The 13,234-nt window shown below is 42.4% G+C and overlaps 1 protein-coding gene across 1 annotated transcript; it reads left to right on the top strand.

Annotated features, from left to right (window-relative positions):
* The first annotated feature begins 1,419 nt into the window (after window positions 1–1,419).
* INHBA (inhibin subunit beta A) lies at window positions 1,420–12,291 on the top strand. The gene is made up of 2 exons (XM_024557179.3): window positions 1,420–2,007; window positions 11,260–12,291. Exons 1-2 carry the CDS (start codon window positions 1,620–1,622, stop codon window positions 12,150–12,152), a joined length of 1,281 nt encoding a protein of 426 aa, XP_024412947.1. The 5' UTR covers window positions 1,420–1,619; the 3' UTR covers window positions 12,153–12,291.
* Window positions 12,292–13,234: the final 943 nt, after the last annotated feature.

Raw genomic sequence — 13,234 nt, 5'->3', positions numbered from 1 at the left:
TTGTTTAAAAATTCACATTTTTCTTTTACTGTGAACACTGAAATCCATGATAATTTCATCTGTGGTGTTCCTTCTAGAGAAAAATAAGCCATCAAGGGGCTAGTACATGAACACAATGGTCCAGGATGGGCTAAGGGTAGGCTGAAAAAAATACCACATGACAAAGAAAATAATTTGCTAATGTAGTTTAGAGATTCTTTTCCCATAGGACCAGTAATTCAAGTTGTAGGAGCGCACTATTTGTGTAAAATAATGTGGGAAAGACCAAGTGAATTTTGCATTTTATCTGTGAAGTCAGGATAAGTGGTGGTAGGCTGTAATTCGTGAGTTTGAGAGTACGTGTGTGTGTGTGTGTGTGTGTGTGTGTGTGTTCAGCGTAGAAGGGGGTGGCTTCTAAGAAGAGGGGAAAGGAGCATGTAAAAGGCTGCCTGCCTGCCTGCCTCCCTGCAGATCTTTCAGTGCCCACTGTCATTTTGCAGTTGGGAAAAGTAGAGTGTATTATATGACCTCAAACAAAAGTACTGTTGCCCTCCCCTCAGATCACCTGCCAGTGTTGAAGATCCTGAACATTTAAATATGAATGAATGGGGAAACAGTAGATCTCAGGGATTCCCTGTGGCCAGAGAAATTGACTGGCCCCTGCAGCCCTAAGGTCCCCCTGCCCATCTTCCCGATCTTCCCTACCCGGTCCCTCACCTCCGGCACCCTGAGCCCCACCTTCAGGCTCAGGAGCTTTGAATTATCTAGGGCTGTGGCTTGAAGGGTGGAGGGGCTGTGGGGACAGGCTGTTCAATTAAGTCATCCCAGCAGATTGAGACAGTGCATTTACTTGGGGTATTCTTTCCCTTCCAAAAGAGGAAGAAGGTGAAGCAAGGGGACTGGGCAAAGAAAAAAAAGAAGAAGTAGAACAAAATTGGGAGAATTTCTTTCAGAAAGGAAAGTAGAACTCCCGAGAATGGTGCTATTTGAAGAGAGGTGTGTGTGAGGGAGCAGTGAGCAGAAGGAAAGCAGCCTGTCAGAAAACGGGCTGTCCCTCCCCTTCCTAATCACAGCCTTTACTCACAAACTCCCTCCCTCTCCCATTCACTCACTCACTTAGGGCCAATCGTTCTCTCTCTCTCTCTCTCTCTCTCTCTCTCTCTCTCTCTCTCTCTCTCTCTCTCTCCCCCTCTCCCTCTTTCTCCTTCTCTCTCTCTTCTTCCCTTCCTCCCTCTCTCTCCCTCCCTCCCCCCTCTCCCTTTCTCTTCTGTCCCCCTCTCTCCGCTCTCCCTGTCTCTCCCTCCCATTCTCTCTCAGTCTCTGTCTCCCCCCGTGTCTCTCCCTCCCTCTCTGTCTCCCTCCCTCCCTCCCTCCCTCCTTCCCTCCCTCCCTCCTTCTCTACTCGGAGACAGTCAGAACTCTCCTCCCTGACAGCCACAAACCTACAGCACTGACTGCATTCAGAGAGGGAACCTGCAAAGAAAACTTCACAGAAAACTTTTTGTTCTTGTTCCAGAGAATTTGCTGAAGAGGAGAAGGAAAAACCCAAACCAAATCAAACCAAACAAAAAACCTGTGCGTGAGGGGGGAGGAAAAGCAGGGCCTTTAAAAAGGCAACCACAACAAGTTTTGCTGCCAGGATGCCCTTGCTTTGGCTGCGAGGATTTTTGTTGGTGAGTTGCTGGATTATAGTGAGCAGTTCCCCCACCCTGGGATCCCAGGGGCACAGTGTGGACCCCGCCTGCCCGTCTTGTGCACTGACCACCCTTCCCAAGGATGTACCCAACGCTCAGCCGGAGATGGTGGAGGCCGTCAAGAAGCACATTTTAAACATGTTGCACTTGAAGAAGAGACCTGAGGTCACCCAACCAGTGCCCAAGGCAGCCCTTTTGAACGCGATCAGAAAGCTCCATGTGGGCAAAGTGGGGGAGAACGGGTACGTGGAGATAGAGGATGACATCGGAAGGAGGGCAGAAATGAATGAACTGATGGAACAGACCTCAGAGATCATCACATTTGCGGAATCAGGTGGGTACTGGCACTGGGGGTGGGGGCAATGTATTTCTCTTACAGTCCTAGGAGTAACTTCTTTTCCCTCCAGCTGTAAACTGCCTGGGATGGTCATTAGTTATTAGGTGATGGTAGCTGGCAGGCAGAGGGGAGGATGGGTGCGAGGGGGCGGAGAGGACTTCACAGAAATGGAATTCTTGAGCCCTGGCTGGAGATGGCTAGCTTATACTTGCTAAACTCATTCGGTGACCCGGAGAAAGCTCTAGGGCCAATCTGGAGCTGGAAGCTGATCTGTGAGAGACTCTTCCCCTCCCTGTGAAACCAGGTCTGAGCAGCCTGATGAAAGCTGGAGCATGTTCGGGTGCTGGGGGAACCCAGGAAGCTTCCGGACGCTATCAAAAGTTTTTATTGGAGGCAGGGGTGGGGTGAAGAGTGCAGGATTGGGGTAGAATGGCACAGATGAAGTCATTGTCTTAAAACAAACCTTCCTTTTAAAAGTACAATCAGGGTCCACCTCAGAGAAGCAGGGGAAATTTATTAGTGACAGTCATTTTTACCTTTAGATACTCTGTCTATAAGAGCACAGGCATCTCAGGCTAAGCAGTAATGAATGATATGGGGGGACAGTTGACATTGACCCAGCAGTTACTTTTGAAGCACTGACTTTTGCTCTCTGCACTGAGAGGAGAAAAAAAAGAGTTTTGTTCTCTGTAAAGTTACTAAGAACTCTCTGCCAAGGAATGCAACCTTGACAAAGTGCTCTCAGATACTACACTGAACTCTCACTCAATCCTTAAGAGGAAGAACTTAATAAATAGATTCTAATCATTGGTTCAGGACCACACTAACCTGTTGCTGAATAGAAAATACCTGTCAAAAGTGGAGGCTGGACGCGGAGATCTGTAGCCAGGTTACTTTTAGTTTTGCGGCACAGATCCTTTTGCATGCCTACAAGCCCATGCACACCCGGGCACACAGACATGTTAATACCATGTTACTTTCAGGGTAATGCCAGGCTAAGGAATCCTATCCCTCAGCAAATCTATTTGAAAGGAATGCCATTGTTTTGTTTGGTAGAGCATATGGCTAGTAAAGTATGTGCAGGGGCTCCCAGCATTTCTGTTTTAAAGTTTGCCGCAGCAGGATAAACAATAAAGGCAACACTCAGAATTTCCAATCCTGAAAACCTGTTGACTCAGATGTTCTGTTTTCAAGAAAACCTTCCAAGACCTGGGCATCCTTTTGGGGGGAGCAGATAGCCTGCTGGTTTCCTGGCTCCCCCAACTCTCCCCTACCCCCCAACCCCCCCGCCCCTTAGAGAAGCCCTGGTGTCCTGCAAACTTCCTGGCAGGGAAGTTTAGCTTCTCACCAGAGCTTCTTTCTTTTATAGAAAATCTTACTTTATTTCCCTGAAACTCTTTCTTAATAGAGCCCTTAAGAACATAAGGATCAGGACTTTATTTCTTGAAGCTTTTTTGAGGAAAGTCATGTTGTAGTTTTCAAGTTACCACCAAATTTTTCTCAACCTTTCCTAGTGGCAAGGTAGGAAAGAAAGTGTTCAATGACTTTGGGTCCTGGGCAGGGAATGGATTCCACAGTCCAGAGGTCAGCACCCTGTCCTGACACAAAAGGACCTGTATGTTTTTATATGCCACACATGATGTCCTTAATTGCAGCTCCTCCTCAATTGGCTTTACCACATCATATGACTAAGTATACCTATACCTTTGACCACTTTAATATTCTAATGCTAGCAATATGTCCTGTTTTCTGACTTATCTGATTTGTATAACGAACCACTCTCTTGGCATTGGGAGATTTTGCAGTGAAAGATTTTGACCTTTTACATTTTTTTACAATATTTATGGACTTCATCTCAGTGCTAACCTTTTTCTAAGTTATACTAAATCTTTTCATTTTTAAAAACTTTTCTTTTAAGTGTTTAGTTTGAAAGAAATTGACTTACTTTTTAAAAAAGTGATTCATTTGACTCATAGGTTGACTAAAGTTTGAGGTTTGTAATGGAAAACTGGAAAACTACTTCTGGTTGAGTTTATAACTCGACTTTGGGTGAGTTGCTGGTTCTTAAGACAAGGTTTATTGCATTTGCTTATATTTCTCATCTGAGAAGTTTTGTCAAATTCAAGTTGATTTAGTATGATTTCATGGATTTAATGATTGCTGTATGAACAATGTGTTCTCCAAGTAGAGTACAACGTATGTTGCCACTATTTTCCTGGGAAAGAGATGTATCATCTGAATAATTGTAGAGAATATATGCAAAAGTCTTATTGCTTTTGGAGTAATTCAAGTTTAATAAAATTCAAGCTATGTCAAATGTCACAATTTTTGGAGACTAGCAAATGACATTCATTTGTCTTTTCCTTATAAACCATTTTGTACAGCATAGACTCCAGTCAGTAAGTGTCACCTGCATGCATGCCACATGAACACCCATACATGCAGCTTTCAACTTCAAGATCCCTCATATTTAATTTTTGCTTCTAGTCTTCTTGATGGTTGAGTAAAGGCAAGACACAGACACAGCAGTTGAAGGAATGTAAAAGTTCAAGTGCTTAGAACTCTGTGAACTGAGTCTCAAGTGAAAAGTGCCCCATCTTTGTAAAACTGATATAAGTTGTTATTGAGTAAGTGGCTAGAAATCACTCTCAAGCTCTCTGAAATTTATTCCAACAAGCAAAATGATTTTATTTTTATTTATGTCACCCAAGATTGCTCACCAAGGTTATTACATTCTTTGCATGGCTGGCACAGAATCCTTTGTGTTTAACACCTTAATGGAAAGGAAGAAGGGATGGGCAGAGTCAAGTCAACTCTATGATTGTCATTAAAGCTAAAGTCGGTGGCTGCATTGATGGCTATATCCTATTTTATCATATTTTGATTTGTGGCAATAGCTGGTCAGTTGATGTACAGTAACAATATATCACTGAGTCTCCATATGCTGCCAAATTTATATGCTGATTCTGATAATTAAGTTGACAATGATAGTACTTGTTGAAGAAAGACAAATAAAACATTAAGAATTGGAAAATGCTCACATAGCCTAGATGTTGTTGAAATTAATATTATTCTCTCCTATTATAGAAACTAGTTACAGAAGTTAGAAATGTACGCTTCCCAAACAGGGGTCTAGGAAGGCTTGCTTGGATGACTATTTCGCCCACCACAAGGAAGCTATCGTTAGGCAGAGTTGACTCCCACCAGTCTAGTCCAGTGTTGTAAACTTTTCAGTGAATACTCCTCACTGAAGAGTGTTTTACACACTTTCTTCTCTGAATAGTGGGAAATGATCAGCCACACGAGGGCGCATTCCAAAGACATTTTTAATCTTCTAGGGAAACAATTTCACCTACTGGAAGCCCCAGTCTGTAGCACCCTAATCTTAGTGATTAACAGTTGCTACCTCTACTTCTTACCCTGGAAAATTTAGGATTTTATGGAATGGGAGGAGCATGATTACCTGTAATACATTAAATGAAACAGAAGGAAAGGAGATGGGAATTCAAGTGGTACATGTGAACTTTCCGAGCTCTATGGAAAACAGAGGAATGATAAATTTCAGAAGCAAACAAAACAGTGCATGGAGAAATGTGACCGTGAATCACCGGCAATACTGATTTGCTCACACATTGTCCCTTAATACGGCTGACTGGGCTTTTACAAAACCGTCTTCCCTTTCCCCTGATTTTGTTGCCTAGCTTGCTTGTCTTATCAATGCTTTCCACAAGCAACAAATGACAAGTGAATGCGAACAAGGAGGAAAAGGCTATTTATTTAATGCCTTGTGGGAACATGGTGTACAGCTTTGGAGGATGTGTTTGTTTCCAAACTGAGAGTGTGGAGAGAAGAGAAAAGATGTGAAAGAGATGGATAGAGGTTTGGGCCTGTGAAGTAGGTGTATTAGAGTGGGGGTGGGAGGTGTCAGGGTAGAAGCTCGGTTTTAACATTAGGAGAACTGGGAGTAACACCTTCCCAGGCACTCTTCATGAAAATACATATTTGTCTTGGCCACTTTCGCTAAAATATACTTGAGCATGCTCCTTGAGTTGTATTTCAGAATTCTTTATACTCAACTGGTTCCTAGATCTCAACCAAAAGTATAAAAGTTCTCAGGAACTTTGGAAAAGTCTTTGAAAGCTTGTGTGTTGAAGAATTTTTCTCCTTCTTTTAGGAATCTAAAACCCCTTTCTCTCTAAATATTTAACTATTTTTTTCATCATCGTAAAAATTGAAGTGCAGGAATGTGGCTGAGCATTTACAATTCAATAGCAGATCCTAAGCAAAGATATTACAGCTAAAAAATCAATCAAGATAATTTATAACAAAATCTGTAGTTCTAGTACAGGTCAGACCCTCTAGTGTAGATGAAAGGAGGCATAATCTTTACATCGTCACTTGCTGCCTTATGTAGAAAGCCCTGGAAGCAGTCTAAATGCAAAGTCAGTGCTTCGGTAAACACACATGCTGTAACTGGTAGCTCTGTATGCTCCCACCAGTGGCTATACCATATCTAGGCACAGTGAAACTGGTGAAGAATGGAAAATTACAGTAACAGCTGTATTTTACACTCAGGCTTTCCTTCCCATGGTGAATTTAAATTCTGTATAAATAAGATGGCTTTCCACATTAATATTATAGATATTACCCATATGTAGAAGGGCATCATGCTTTATGCAGGACCCTGGTGAGAAACACAAAACAAAAATGAAACACTGTGTCTATTGCTTATTTCATTGGAAATGTTCATATGCTCATCTGCTCACAAACCTGAGTTGGTGGACTTGCGCCATGAACTACATCCTGGTGTGGGGGAAGGGAACAATGAGGGGCTTGGCAGCTTAACCTTTGGCATTGAGTTATTACAAACATTTGAAAAATTCTGAAAGCAAAGAGCCATCTGTTTTCAGGTGTTTTTACTTTAAGCCTACACAGTCTTTCCTCTTTCTAATCCTCCCCCTCCACTGACATCTCAGAGGTGTTCCCTGTAAGATGCAAAATTTATCCCTCCTACCCATTTTTATGCACTTTTTTTCTCTCCTTTTGGAACATGTCCACTGAGGTTTAAGAGATGCAATATTATCACCCACATGGGTTTGCGTGGGACTTTCTTAGTGAATTACTCAGGCAGAGCAGGCTGTGATACAAGCCTTGCTCACAAGCCTCAGCAAAGAAAAAATAGCACAGAGGATGAAAAGAATATTATCAGAGTAGGTAATGAAAGGTTAGCAAAGCCACCAGCTATATCTGGCTAAATAGGTAATAGTGTAGGAACCCAATATGCACCTGTACTGACTATAATGCTATATTTGCTCACAAAGCATCATGGGAAGGCTTCCATTTCAGGATTTTACAGCAGGAGATATATTTAAGTCAAACCTGAAACTGATTAGTAATTGATCCTAAACGTCTCAGCCTTAGGCAAACTCTTCCATTTTTTCAAATTGTTAAGCGTAGATATTTGAAGAATGAACTATTCTGAAGGCATCACTGCACTATAGCAATCTCTCTTAGCTAATATACAAATAAAGGGAATATAATCAAGAAGCTAGTTATATTTTTCATACCTAAGAAATTTGAGGGTTGTAATATCTTTCTGAAACCTACAGCCCTGATAAATGTTAATTCCATCTCAGCTTCTAGCCTAATTTTCCCCACCGCCTTCTGCAATGAAAGCTAAATGTAAAAGAAAAAATATACACTGTTTAATAAGTCAAAATACAATAGAACTATTAAAATGTACCTGCATATAAGGTAGACATTAAGAAGACTTGATTCTCTCTCTTCCCCCTGTTCTCCTGAGCATTATGGCAACAGCATTTTCACGAAATGGGATTTCAGTTTTATTTAACTCCCGATAAAATATCATGCAATATACAAATAGCAGTTCCAAAAATGGACACCAGGAGAAGGAGGCGACAGGCATGTCAATTCGTAAGGGGAAAATCCAAATGTCAGAAATATGGGGGAGAGATACAGCATGCAGGCAATGGATGAGAAGGCAGAAAACAGTCTTTTGGCTCAGATAATGAAACTGATGCATAAGTCCATGCCTGATCTCTCCACAATACCAGGTGATGCCATACAGTTAATTACCCACCAGGACCAGGATAAAAGTCATTTTATGATGACTCTCTGATCCTAATATAACAGCACCTGACAGACTGAGTCCCCTCTAATGAGTACTCTCTTTGTACAATCCTCTGTCAGGAACACTAAATCATTTGCTTCTAAGTACAGCTGCCTGTGAAGAAGGGGTGGGGCTATCTCATGCATTAGAAACCCGCTCCAGTGAAATAAGGGGCTATCCTATAGGCTGTTACTGGAAGTAAGCAGCCTGGATGGCCCTAGTAATGAATTTGTATGTGCTGTCATCTCCAATTAGCTCTCCCTCACCTCCTCTCCCTCCAGAATCTATAAATATTTGGACTTTATTAATGGAAAATCCAATGTGTGGAGGTCCACATTGCCATCTGTCCCCTCTCTATATGAGGACCATCTACCTTCAGCCTCAGCCATTCCTGTCAAGCATGGGTCAGAGCAGAGCAGACCCTGTGGGAATGAGTTACCTGAAACCAAGCTCACCCATCCTAGGGACAAGACAGATTCTCCAGTTTCACACTTGTTCCTAGAAAAACAAAACACAACCTTGTGCCTTCTGGCTTCTCTAATTTAGCAACTACTTTCTATCTGTTTTTAGAGTGTCACCCTACACAGGTTAGGGTTTTAGAAGCTGGTCTGCTTAGAGGAAGAAGGGAGAGCTTGCTGACATTCTCCACGGCAGGGCGCTTGTGCCCTCAGTGGGGTATAGTCTGCACAGGGACTGCACCAGGTTGGTCTTCAGAGGCATGAGAGGTTTCTGCAGCCTTTACCTCTGGTCTAGGGAGGTCCCTACTTATCATGTTAAAATCAGCTGCTGATTGTCTTCTTAAGTTTAAATAATTAAGCTCTCCTTCCTGGAATCTTCTCTTGTCTTTCTTAAAACAACAACAACAACAAACCCATCAATTTTTAGCAAAGGGAAATACTGGATTCACTTTAAAAAAAAATGATCATGCTTCCTAAAAAGAAAAAGACAGATTCCCCCTCTAACTGCTTCTCAATCTTGTGATCTACTCATAAACTCAGCTTTATTATTCATTTCAACTTCTGCCAGAGATGTGAGGTCAAAGGAAAACCCCTCACTACCACCATCAAGGCCAGCACCCTAGCAAGTTTATACAAAGATGCCAGAGAACCTTTCATATACAGATAGCTGCAGCCATCTTTGGCCCTGACCTCAGTGAATTTACCACTATCATAATCGCCATGTGCAGAGTGTGTTAAATTAAGAACAGAATCTGCAGTGCACAATGCACAGAAAAGCCTGTCTTCTACTGCAGAGAACTTGAAACTGTGCCTAGAATTTATAGTACCATAAACATCTTAGGGTAGGGAGTGATAAGTATGGCTAGATTTCCGTTAGCTATGGAAATCCAGGCAGGGAGACCCTCTTAGGGAATTGTAACTTCTAAGATGAACTTCTTTAAGACTGTTCTCAGATTTGTACATGGGATGCACGTATCCGAGACTGTTACAGGCAGGTACATGCAGAGGGTGGTCATGAAAAGAGAGCATGTTTCTCATACTACCAAGTGGTAAAATGGAAGTAAGGAAAATATTTTATCAATCAAAGAGTTTTCATCTGAACACCTGCACCTTACAGTACTTGTCCATGAATAAACATGTAGGTGCTAGGGGAAAGAGAAGAAAATAGATGACTTTCTAATTTTAGAGTTAGGCAAGAACTGAGTGGTTGCAGAATCCAATTACTCCACTGATGTATGGATTTTGCTTCTATTAGCAGCAGGTGTATTAAACTGTATTAAAGGAAGGAGACAAAAATGGGGGATTCAGAGGTAGGAGGTGGATCTCTTAATTTAATATAACTGAATGCTAAGAATACCACCATTTATTAAAAGAAATCAAGTAATTGCCTACTTTCTGCTAAGCACTGGGCTATGACACTTTACAAGATAGGTAGGACCTCAGACCTGGGCATCCTAACTAGACTGGCAGGAGAGTAGGGGCAGAGGTATCAGGGAAGGCCTCTAGAATAAGTGATGTTGTCTCATCTGCAATCTGAAACCTTATTAAGGGCAGCCACTGCAGTGTGTGTGTTCAGAACAGGAGTATTCTAGGCAGAAAGAACAGCAGGTTTCACTGCCTGGAGGTGAGAGAGTGCATGGGGTGCTCACAGCTTCAAACAAACATTGTGTGACTGGATCACAGAGGATGGGACACAGGGAGAGAATTGAGGATGAAGGCAGAAGCAGGTCAGGTAGAGCCCAGCATCCTGGGCAGTTTCTCTTTTAAACTGAGGGCGATAGGAACTCAGAAAGGGACTGTAAAGAATGAGTGACATGATCAGATCCACCCTTGGGAAAGATTCCTTTTCCCATTTCATGGAGAAATTATTGCAGAAGGGCTTGGTTCTCTGCTGGAGAGGCCAATTAAAGAGAAAGTTGATTCCATGACCCAGGAAAGAAGAGATGGGAGTAAAAGCAGGTGTTGTGACTAGGAAGGGTGAGGTTACATGACACACAGATTTAGGGGCCCACAGGTGTGGGGATGGAGTTCATTTGCATATTTGTATGGGAACAATATAGCCACTGCTTGCTAGAGCTTACAGGCTTACAGTGTGTTTTATTTATGTTATTCCATTTGGTCCTTCCAAACATATTGGATAATGGGTCAAATGTCATTATGCCATTCCTACTTTACAGAAGATGAAACCAAGATTAAGCAATTAGTCAATGGATGCAGACCCCATAAGCCCTTAGACAAAATCAGATGTAGGCCATCTTCCTACAGCAAAAGTTGACCAACTTTTCCTATAAAAGACCAGAAAATAAATATTTCAGCTTTGTGGTCCAGACAGTCTCTATTGTAGCTACTAAACTCATATTAAAGTGCAAAAATAGCTATAGACAAACCTATAAAGAAATAAGCATAGCTGTGGTCCAATAAACCTTATTTATAGGCACTGAAGTTTAAATTTCATATAATTTTCATATGTCACAAAAATACTATTTTTCTTCATTTACAAATGTCAAAATCATTCTTATAGCTTGTGGACCATAATTCGTTGATACATGTTTGAGATGGCCTGTAACAGAGACCCCATGGTGGCCTGAAATTAGTGAGTAGCTACAAACACAGGAACTAACAAGTATCCCTGTTCTCTCTTGTACTGTGTTTCATTTTCAGGCACAGCCAGGAAGACACTGCACTTTGAGATTTCCAAAGAAGGCAGTGACCTTTCAGTGGTGGAACGTGCAGAAGTCTGGCTCTTCCTAAAAGTCCCCAAGGCCAACAGGAACAGGACCAAAGTCACCATCCATCTTTTCCAGCAGCAGAAGCATCCACAGGGCAGCTTGGCCATGGGGGATGAGGCCGAGGCAGTGGGCTTAATGGAAGAGAGGAGTGAACTGTTGATATCAGAAAAGGCAGTGGATGCTCGAAAGAGCACCTGGCACATCTTTCCTGTCTCCAGCAGTATCCAGCGGTTGCTGGACCAGGGCAAGAGCTCCCTGGACATTAGGATTGCCTGTGAGCAGTGCCATGAGACTGGTGCCAGTCTTGTGCTCCTGGGCAAGAGGAAGAAGAAAGAAGAGGATGGGGAAGGGAAGAAAAGGGCTGGAGGAGAAGGAGGGGTGGGAGGAGATGAGGAGAAGGAGCAATCCCATAGACCTTTCCTCATGCTGCAGGCCCGGCAATCTGAAGACCACCCTCATCGGCGGAGGCGGCGGGGCTTGGAGTGTGATGGCAAGGTCAACATCTGCTGTAAGAAACAGTTCTTTGTTAGTTTTAAGGACATTGGCTGGAATGACTGGATCATTGCTCCCTCTGGCTATCATGCCAACTACTGCGAGGGCGAGTGCCCAAGCCATATAGCAGGCACGTCGGGGTCATCTCTCTCCTTTCACTCAACGGTCATTAACCACTACCGCATGCGGGGTTACAGCCCCTTCTCCAACCTCAAGTCGTGCTGTGTGCCCACCAAGCTGAGACCCATGTCCATGTTGTACTATGATGATGGGCAAAACATCATCAAGAAGGACATTCAGAACATGATAGTGGAGGAGTGTGGGTGCTCTTAGAGGGGACAGTGGCAAAGTGAAGAAATGCTTAGTGTTTCTGAATTAAACAACCAGAAAAATAGATATTAAAAATCATAAATGAAAAACAAAACCTGAAACAGATAAAGGAAGATGTGGAAAAATTCCCTGCCCAGGTCTCGGAGACGAAGCAGAGAAGGAGATGGGAATTGGGAAGGAAAGGGAAAACAGAGTATCCTTCATTTCTTCTGGTATCAAAGTAATGATATCAGTTGCTTAAACAGGAGGATTGCCCTCTCCTTTTCAGTTCCCTTCCAGGGTGAGTCTCAAATTCAACTAGTCTAGTCTAAAATAATGTGGGCTAGCAAAATCCAAATAGCATCTAGAAAGCCATGAGTTTGAAAGGGCCAGTTACAGGCACTTTCCCACCCAGCTACCCAGGTTATAAGGTATGTCTGCCTGACCCTCTCTCTGTGTATATCAGTGTGTGTGCACATATACTACAGCCCCCACACATACTCACATGCCACAGATCCCATACACTCAGATAACCCCTCCCCCCAGGAAACGCACACACACACACACACGCATGGACACACACAGAGGCATTTCTATATACCCCCATACATATACACACTGGCAAATGAACAATAGTGGTCACACTTCCTTTTTCTGAACCACTCTCACAACAAAACAAAAGCCAACATAAAAAATTTGAGAAGAATAAAATATCAAGAAAAAAATACCAAGTTATATTTCTTTAAGGTGCTTATGATCTTAGAACTATGCAACCTAATAGGTTTGAAACTGTTTACCTGAGGGAGAACAAAAAGAGAGACATTTTTGTATCAGAAGTAACCTGATTAATTTTTATTTTCTTCAAGGAGAGATACTTGAAAGGAATATGTTTGTCCATCTGTTGGATCCAAACATTTCTATATTTTGTAAATGTTGTTTTTTTTTTATCGTTTACTATTTGCACTACGATGGTGTTTGACCTGTCCAATCCTTATTTAACAAGTATTTTTTTTTTGGGTGGGGATGGGGGAGTTAAGAGCTGCACTTAATGTGAGCTATAAAGAACTGCTACAGCACACAAAATAGCTATTTTTATTATTATAATT

The sequence above is a fragment of the Desmodus rotundus genome, chromosome 6 (assembly GCF_022682495.2).
Source record: "Desmodus rotundus isolate HL8 chromosome 6, HLdesRot8A.1, whole genome shotgun sequence".
Lineage (NCBI taxonomy): Eukaryota > Metazoa > Chordata > Mammalia > Chiroptera > Phyllostomidae > Desmodus > Desmodus rotundus.
This window is presented reverse-complemented; position numbering and strand designations above follow the sequence as displayed.

Excerpts from the sequence above, each read along its gene's own strand:
- INHBA (XM_024557179.3), top strand. The coding sequence starts at position 1,620 with ATGCCCTTGCTTTGGCTGCGAGGATTTTTGTTGGTGAGTTGCTGGATT. Across the intron at positions 2,008-11,259 it reads CATCACATTTGCGGAATCAG|GCACAGCCAGGAAGACACTG; the intron begins GTGGGTACTGGC and ends TTTCATTTTCAG.